This window comes from Limulus polyphemus, unplaced genomic scaffold, assembly GCF_000517525.1.
Source record: "Limulus polyphemus unplaced genomic scaffold, Limulus_polyphemus-2.1.2 Scaffold4751, whole genome shotgun sequence".
NCBI classification, from domain to species: Eukaryota; Metazoa; Arthropoda; class Merostomata; order Xiphosura; family Limulidae; genus Limulus; species Limulus polyphemus.
In genome coordinates, this window is record NW_013670361.1 from 11,849 (window position 1) to 21,966 (window position 10,118).

At 35.6% G+C, this 10,118-nt stretch overlaps 1 protein-coding gene and 1 pseudogene across 1 annotated transcript in view; both read left to right on the forward strand.

Moving 5' to 3' along the window:
- LOC106471639 (mucin-3A-like) overlaps window positions 1-3,435 on the forward strand; it is a 14,667-nt gene extending 11,232 nt beyond the window's left edge. Inside the window, exon 3 of the mRNA XM_013932254.1 lies at window positions 2,540-3,435. Coding sequence (XP_013787708.1) covers window positions 2,540-3,435 — 896 coding nt within the window. The remainder of the gene's footprint in view (window positions 1-2,539) is intronic.
- A 180-nt stretch (window positions 3,436-3,615) lies between these two features.
- Window positions 3,616-10,118, forward strand: part of LOC106471642 — a 50,412-nt pseudogene continuing 43,909 nt past the window's right edge.

Consider the following 10,118-nt stretch of genomic DNA (forward strand, 5'->3'; position numbering starts at 1 on the left):
GCCTATCTATGTCCTTCAAAATGTTGACGACTGTACATGTTTCGACGTTACAACGTCATCCTCAGTAGAGTCGTCAACTTTTTGAAGGCCATAGATAGGCCTAAATAAAATGTTTTAAATTGTGTACCAGTTTAACGTTGAATATTATTTATGATTTTAAAGTAAATTCGGTTTCGATTTCTAAAAGGATCATGTGAAATATTGATACAAGTTTACCTGATCACCAGAGTTTAAAACTTCATTATTACATCATGGCCACGATTATCGTTGTCAGGCGAATTAACTTTACACTACTAGTGCTAGAACATGAGGGCTATACAGAAATACAAGGGGTTTCTTTCTGCTACTTTGGATGTGAATAAATTGCGTTCGATGAATGTTCACGTTAATATGTCAGTATAAGTCCGCATTAAAAACAAGTTATTCTGGAACAGGCGTCATATTACTCGCTGTTTAGCTACTACACCCGTGATTCTATTCTTTGAGTCCTCTATAAATGTTAGACAACACACATAAGAATCTATAATAGATTATTAAGATTAGCCCTAAGGCTTCCAAGTTACATTCCCGTTAGCTATTTACACGAAGTAAATAAAATTCCACTGCTTAAAGACAGGTCAGATACATTGGCTGAAAATGATTACAAAAAAAAAGGCAGAAATAAGAAACACATTGACCTCTGCCTTTTATACCATTACATGTGCACACACAAAACAATATCCCATATAATACGTACCGCAGCCAAACATACAATATGTACATACCACGAGTTTCGTTTAAGTTTTTTATAACTAATCCCATGTTTTTGTCTTACAGCTTGGGCACAGGACAATTAGATTATTCGGCGTGGGTTTTCTTTTGGTTCTCCCAAACCCTTCCACACACCCCCTTGTGGCTCAGTGGTAAGTTTTGTTTGTCTGTTGTTAAGCGCAAAGCTACATAATGGGTTATCTGTGCAGTGCTCACCAAAAGAAAAAAAAATCGTGGCAAGTATTTAATTTTAAAAGAAGAGAAACTTTCCTCAACTGGGGTGCTCATGGATATTAAACGTGAGCTTTTAATAACTGTATTAGGGTATAAATCCTTATCTGAATTTTCAACTGGGAATTGGTGAAGGCAGAGATGGTGAAGCAAAGACAAAGACGACGAAGAGAAAGGTCAAAGATGACATTCCGGATTTCGACAACATCAACAAACATTGATGGCCCACAGTCAGGATCACAGTTGGCGGGGATCTATAAATTTGTTGTGTAATAGTAGTTGTACTGAAAGCTATTTAACGAAAATTTAAACTTTGTACATAAAGGAAGTTATTTATTCGTTTGAGTTTCTTGTATTAAAACATGTTAATAAAACCACCAGGTGAGTAACACCCTTGTACTATAGGCAAGGGAGTGTCACCGAACCCTTGAATACAAATGTTAATCTTATCTTGGGTGTGTACTTCTTGAACAAGTTGACGTTTTCCATTGGCCCCAAAAAAAACGTTCAGCGCCGCTAGTTGTATTATTATTATTGTATTTGTAGGAAAGTTGTTAAGCCTATTTGCCAACTAACCAGAAGGAAGGGAAACAGTTAGCAGCACTTTATAACACCCACTTCACGCTAATGGATTTACTCTTACTCTTATATCGCACCCACAGCTTAAACTACGTGAAATATTTTGTGGTTTTTGCTCGGATTCGAACACAGCTAGCCAGTTCCGAAATCTAGAGATGTATCACAGGCCAAACTGCGTCCAAAACTGATTTTTTTTTTGTCTCGTAAAGATTCCCTCACGTTTCGATTATAATATTTTTTTAATGGGCGAAAATATTTGTAAATGATGATATATAGCATTTGTCCAAGATGGATAAAATCAAAAATATGTGACCTCACTTCTGGTAATATTTCAAAAATATTACACATAAATATAAAATTATTATTAGTTCCTCTTCATTGTCATCCAATGTTATAGCAAAGACTGCTGGTAAGGGCACTCGACTTGCAATGTGTGGGTCAAGGGTTCGAATCCTGTCACCGAAAAGTTCACCCGCCTTTCAGCTGTGTGGGCGTTATAATGCGATGGCCAATCACATTTTTGATTGGTAAAAACTTAGCCCAAGAGTTGGCGGTGGGTGGTGTTGATTAACTACCTTTCTGCTATTGTTTTTATAATAAGAATAATCTTTTGTGATGATTCTTCTCATGTACTCCCATATATGGCGTGACTTTTCAATAGCCCTTTGTAATGCTTCTTCTCATGTACTCCCATATATGACGTGACTTTTCAATAGCCCTTTGTAATGCTTTTTCCCGTGTACTCCCATATATGGCGTGACGTTTGAATAACCCTTTGTAATGCTTCTTCTCGTGTACTCCCATAGAGGGAGTGGCTTTTAAATAATCCTATGTATAAATAAAGTCCATTTGACTGGTTGAAGTTTTATTTAATACTATAATTTCTGATAGATTGATTTTAAACATAATTGTGCGTTAACGAGAAATATAAAAGTTAACAAACCTGTATAATCGTTGTTTATTTATTTATTTTCTATAGGCTCTACAGTAGGTAAAGGTGAACTCAACCAAAAAGGAACAACCACAGAAGTGATCAATTACATACCAATCCAAAATTTGACTCTATCTGCCCCTTCGACTCTGATGGTTCCTCCCGCTGAACTTACTGCTGAAATATTACCAGCTGGAACAATACCTAATTACGTAACTTGCATATGGACATTTGGAGAAGAGGAAATGATGACGTCTTCTACTACAGTAGACAATTTTTTGACAAGTCATAATGTTGTGTACAATATTACTGACGCCCAGGCCCCTAGTCAAGTTCTTATAGTAGTAAACTGTAACAATATGATCAGCTCCCAAGTTCTCGAACACAGTTTAGAGTTGGTGGGAAAAATAGAAGGGTTAAGTGTGAACGTTTCTTCAGATGTTACTGGCGTGGATATCCCTGTTGAATTCAGAATATCTATAACATCGGGATCTAATATAAGCTTTTCTATTGACTACAGAGACCAAAACTATGAAAGGTTTAATTACAGTGAAACAGAGAGTGTAGGAAATTCTTTAACCACCTTTCATTCGTATAGTTTTCCTGGTGTTTTTACAGCTTATATAAACGTGGAAAACTCGGTGTCCTACGAAACTAAAATTCAACAGGTCCGTGTATTGGAACCTATTTCTGGTTTAACTATTCAAGCCAGCGCCCCAAGCAAAAACCAGAAGACGACTTACACGAATGATCAATTTCCGGTCTATCTTCCTGTCACATTTTCGGTCTTCCATACAACGGGCAACAATCTCAAGTACCAATGGACAATTACAGAAACTTTACCCAATCTGAACTCACTTTGCCATAATACACCAGCCCGCTTTCATCTCCCATGTTCCACTGAATACAGGTGTTCTCTCCTAATGTTGCCATTTCTAGTGTAAACGTCACGTCTTTGCTGACATTCTTTGGACCATCATTCGTTAATCCAAGCAAGCTTACAGCTTCTAAAACAGCAACAGTGTGTGAAATACTTTGTGTATAGAACTCGTTATATACTGTAACAGACACTGTTTTTTGGCCAGCGGTTCTAAAGGTGTGCTGGATGGAGGACTCGTGTAATGATGATTTCTGAGATGATGAATCTCCATGGTACTGGAGTGTTTAGGCCTTTGGAACAAAAATTGTTTCTCACGCACCTTCATACTTATGATTCAGAGAATACTTATTTCATCACTGTTCGTGCCAAAAACCCCGTATCGGAGAGTTCTATTGAGGACATTGTTGCCGTGACAACTATAAAGTGTAACTATCCCCGTATTCTCATCAGAGGCAAAGGAAAAACTCCAGAAGAACCGTTAGAAATACCCATTGACGGGCTTCAGCTTCAGAGCACAGTTGAACTTAACTGTGGTAACTCTTCAGCTGTGTATCAATGGTTGGTATTCAAGATGAACACAGGTAACGACAGCGAGTTCATCTTAGATCCATATAACATTTCTTCGCTACCTCAAAGTACCACAAAATATACGCCCTACGTTAATTTGAAAGGATCATCTTTTGAACCCGGTCTTTACAACATCACCTTGAAGGTTATGATGGTAGAGCATCCATTGATTTTCCAAGAAGAAAGCATTTTCTTAATTAAACATCCCGCCGATCTTCAAGCCGTAATAGAAGGAGGGAGTGCTCGTACTGTGGGATTTAATAACGTTTTTACAGTTGATGGTATTCGAAGCTCACTCGATCCTGATAAGCCTCTGGAAGAGTACAAAAATGAATGGACATTTAATTGGTATTGTCATAGAGAAGAAGAACTGTTAACTGAATTTCTGATGCAAAATATTGTGGATGTCCCTCTGGTTCTCGATAACCACACTCTTCGCGAAGATTTAGGAGGATGTTTTGGTACTGGGTCTGGAAGACTAAATATTACCAGCGGATCGTTCCAGTTGGACAGTAACGCCATGGTGGTTAATACAAGTAACAGTATCCGACTCGTTATAACCACCCCAACCAATAAATCAGCGTGGGTGGAACAACTTGTGAACGTTATCGAGGGAGATCCGCCGGATGTAGTAATAAAGTGAGTGTGATGTTTTTTTACGTAATAATGATATAAAGTTTTATTACAATTCTCGAAAAAAACCCAAAAAAACCCGTAACAGTGCTAGTCTTTATACTGCGCAATGATGTCTAGCAACAGAGTTTATAGGGCTACTGACTTATGTGCAAATATTCTATGATTTGCTCCCTTTAATTTTAGTTATAAAATAAACTTTGTTTCTTCATTATTGAGTGTTATGTATTGTTTGTTTGATTTAGAGCAAAATCGAATGGGGCTATCTGCTGTGTCTACCGTGGGGATAGAACCTCGAATTTTAGCGTTATAAGTCTGTAACCTTACCGCTGACCTGTCGAAGGTTTTGTTTGTTTGTTTGTTTTGAATTTCGCGAAAAGCTACACGAGGGCTATCTGCGCTAGCCGTCCCTAATTTAGCAGTGTAAGACTAGAGGGAAGGCAGTTAGTCATCACCACCCACCGTCAACTCTTAAGGCTGCTATCTTACCAACGAATAGTGGGATTGACCGTCACATTATAACGTCCCCACAGCTGAAGGGGCGAGCATGTTTGGTTGGACGGGGATTCGAACCCGCGACCCGCAGATTGCGAGTCGAGCGCCCCTACCCACCTGGTCATGCCGGGCCCACATTGAGGGACTTATTATTTATTGTAAAAAATGTTTTTTAAGCAATCAATCCATTGTTTACTTACATCAGCAACTTTTAGCATACAATTTACAGAAGTGTTAAAATGATATTAAAATACCATATTAGACAACGTAAAACTAGTGCTTTTGAAAATAAATTTTCCAGTTTAGGTGAATTTAAAACACTAATAAGAAGGCTTATTTTATTTACTAGATGTATAAAGAACTGTGGCAAGAAGGTTAATCCCTTCAGCGAGTTGGCTTTTATGGCAAACTGTACATCGTGTAACCCGTATCAACGTCCTAAGTACGAATGGAAACTGTACGAGTACTTAATGGAGAACGAAACTTACGTGGAAGTAACCAGTTTTCAGGAAATGACTTCTATTACAGGTAACTATGTTCAATTTCATGATACTCCTTAGTTACCATACATTATTACTAAGCGTACTTATTGAATCCAGCTTCAAAACTTATGACAAAACGATTTGTTTTACTAACGAAACCGTATAGATCAACAAGATGAACATCTGTTTTTATTAAAGGTAAATTTTACATCCGCACATTCCTTAAAGTCCATGAACAAATTATATAATTATTTAAGTTTTATGATTAAAATAGTGTAAAGACCGGGTGCGTGTCGGAAGTACTTTTAAAAACGTTTTTCACATAACTTTTATTTACAGGAACGAAAACCAAAGGGTTGGCGGTCAAATCAAACAGTTTTGAAGGTGGTAATCGGTACAAAATTCAGGTGAAAGCGTCACTTCCGGGTTATTCTACAGCCTTGACGAAACGTGTGTTCTCTACAGCCCTGCCACCTTATGGTGGATCCTGCGATGTATATCCACCAAGCGGTAGGTATATTTCACACTTATACAACATTCTGAATGAAAAAAAAAAAAAGACAGAAATGACAATGGTCGACGTTGAAGTATTTTCAGTATTGGCAACTTCGTTCTTTCTTTAAAGTACAAGTAGTTTTTAGTCTGTGTGTCTGTTTGTGTGTGTGTGTGGATATTTAGATGTTTCAAAAACAAAACGTTTCTTTGTATTATAGCTTCGAATCAAAACTGGAAACAAACTGGTAACGTTTAGACAGCCTCGCTTCTGGATTTACTTTTTCTTATAATCCATGTCGAACAAATTAATATAAATTGGCTTAGATCGTTTTAAATTCGCATCCTGTCCAATGATCAGGTTTCCATTTATAACCTGGATAAAAGTACCACCTCAATTAAAATTCATTCCTCGGTAACTGTAAAATTAGTTTTTTTCGTTGTTTTTTTTTTTTTTTAAGAAGCGATTTCAGCAAATACACTTGTTCTTTTTAGGGTAAGAACTTACATTCTTAAAGACGTTAATTCAGAAGAAATAAGGTATAGATACGAGTTTATAGACAGCATAGAAATAATTGTTGTTTTCATGGGTAAGAACTTACATTCTTAAATATGTTAATTCAGAAAAAAATGAGGTAAAGATGCGAGTTTATAAACAGCGTGGAAATAATTGTTGTTTTCAGGGGTAAGAACTCATATTCCTAAAGATGTTAATTCAGAAAAAATAAGGTATAGATACGAATTTATAGACAGCGTGGAAATAATTTAAGTGGTGTGTGAAGAAAGAAACAAACTGTTAATAGAATCACTTTGATTGAATTAGTTTTATGATTAGTATAAAATTTTACGGATATAACTTTTTGGGAGTAGAATATCATTGAAAATGTATACAGTTACATTTAATTTTAATCTTGTGTGAAATGTGGTTTCTTTAACGTATCAGAATTTAATATTTCATAATACTACTGTATTATGAAATATCACATTTTCCGGCTGCCACGAATGTCAAATAACCAACTTCTTCAATTGCATTGTTTCTCATTCTACAGATGACTTTTTTTTTATAAACCAACTCACTACTGAATATTAGTAACAGAGGTTTCATAGAAAATGTGAGTTGGCAGTACTGTAACTGAAGGATTCCTTATATGTTTCTGCATTCTCTTTTCTCAGGCGTGTCTCTTAACACAACATTTGTTGTACAGTGTGAGGATTGGATAAACCCAGAAGACGATACAATGGACAATCTTGGCTACGAGTTGCTGTACAGACCTGTAAATAAAACAAAGTTAGTTCTTTTGTACAGTGGAGCAGATGCTATTACACCCGGTTTTGTTTTACCACCCGGCAACTTCATGACTGATTATTCAATGGACCTTTTTGTTCGGATTAAACAACCATTCCATACGTATGCAGAAGTAAAGCTTCATATTCAGGTGTGCTTAATTTGATACTTTCTTTTTTGTGTCTTTTTCTTACAAGTTGATGCCAAGTTCGTGCTCATCCTTCTCATACAGTTGTTAACAATATATATATATTATTGACATTGTGACACGGTGTCACGACAGGATCACTTTTACACGTCTTTGCAAGGTTAACGACATCCTAATCTATTATTTTATCAAGAGAAAATGTCTTTTTATTTGTTAAGCGCAAAGCTACACAATGGACCATCTGTATTCTCCCCCTCCGCGAAGATTGAACCTCCGATTTTAGTATTATAAGCCCTCAAGCTTCCTGCTGGACCATCGGGTGGGGGGTGGGGTCATAAAAGAGAGAGAGAGAGAGTTAGTGAAACACAAACTTATGACTTTGAAAAATTATAGTAAGGATGTGATTGAAAAATATATGTGTGGTGCACGACCTTCGATCATTATATATTCCAAATTGGTGTTAGATCAAAGTATATGATTCGTACCTAAGTTCTTGTTTGTTCCTTGATTTATTAGCGCAGAGTTACACAATTGACTATCTGTGCTCTGTCCACCACCTGGATTCGAAAACAGGATTCTAGCGCTATCCCACCAAGGAACATGTAGGTATCAATTACTATAGCTTCTAAAATGTTTTTACAGCTTTTTGAAAAGAAGTCTCGGTTTTAATTTCTAGTTATTATTGAAGTTAAAAAAAATGAATTTGCTCTGAACTTATTTACTGACAAATATTTCGTTCTTCACAGGCCACTTTCAAATTTACTATTATCAAAAGCTACTTTCAGGTTTACTATTATTGTCAAAAGGTTAATAAACAATATTAGCTGAAACAGATTCAAGTAAGTAAGCATTGTTAGGCCCTTTTAGATTGTATATAGTTAATAATGAATGATTATTAACTGTTGCCTGAGGGAGTAACAGTGACCAGTTTCTGTTTCCCGAAGCTGAAGGTCTTTCAACTTAACATTATCTGCAACACTGATGCGATTTGTTGCCCAGCTTTCAACGAAACATTGAAAAATGTTTCATATCATGTGATTCGCTCTCGGCCAATCATAGGGAGAAAAAATATGCTCGGAAGTAGAATAAAGATAATATATTTGGACTTGTGGATTATATTAGTTTCAGGAAACAGATGTAAGGAGTAGGGTTAAGTAGATCACTTGTTTAGGAAATTAAGTGATTTCATTATAACAGTAAACTTTGAGTTAATCAGACAATACTTGGAGAAACAAGGAAGATGGATACTTAAGGATTATATTTAAAGTACACTCAGTTCATTAGGGTTAAGAAATACAGCACGATTAAAACTAGATAAAATAAAGTTTGTTTTACACATTAGTTGGGGATATCTTGTAAGTTGTTTCTCAAATATTTATGAATATCAAGAATATTCCTGTGATTTATTTTTAATTTATTTCTAAATATCAATTTGGACTTTCTTGTTCCATAAAACGTTTTTTGCATTTGTTTTGAATTTCGCCCAAAGCTACACGAGGGCTATCTGCGCTAGCCGTCCCTAATTTAGCAGTATAAGACTAGAGGGAAGGCAGTTAGTCATCACCACCCACCGCCAACTCTTGGGCTACTCTTTTACCAACGAATAGTGGGATTGACCGTGACATTATAACGCCCCCACGGCTGAAAGGGCGTTCAGCTAATATATAATCGCTCAGCAGTAAGTCTTACGGTGCTAAATATCGGGTTTCGATACCCGTGGTGGGCACAACATAGATATCTCATTGTGTAGTTTTGTGCCTACCAGCAACCAAACCAATATATAATCTTACTTTCTTAACACAATCCGTCCAAAATCATTTCTTCTGTTTAAACATAACACAATTAATAAATGTTAATTACTTGGACGTTTTCCCGTTAAACATGCAATTCTTGAATCCGTTTTTCCCCCTTAACACAATTCACGAACCTCGTAATCCCCATATTCTTTCTGATTTTTTTAAAGTAAAAGTTCTTTCTAATTGTTAATTGTTTCAGCTACATATGACCACTGAATCTTACATTATTTTGTTTCAGTAAATTTTATTGTAGCTGTTATAAACCTAGTTCATAAACCTTAATTCTCTGTGTCTGTGTAACCTAATGTAATCTAAAGCTCCTATTTTGTGTATCTGCTTTACGTTAACATAATTCATAAAAGCTATATTTTTGCATGATTGATTCTAGTATTGTCCACAAACCCTGTCTTTATTATTTATTTAAACCTAATATAATCAAAAACTCTACATCATTTATCTGTTTCAACCTAATATAATCCATAGATGATCCTATTTCATTAATTTCCTTAACCTAATATAATCCATAAATGATCCTACTTCATTAATTTTTTTAACCTAATATAATCCATAAATGATCCTACTTCATTAATTTTTTTAACCTAATATAATCCATAAATGATCCTATTTCATTTATTTCCCTTAACCTAATATAATCCATAAATGATCCTATTTCATTTATTTCCCTTAACCTATTACAATCCATAAATGATCCTATTTCATTAATTTCCTTAACCTAATATAATCCATAAATGATCCTATTTCATTTATCTCCCTTAACATAATATAATCCATAAATGATCCTATTTCATTTATCTCCCTTAACATAATATAATCCATAAATGATCCTAT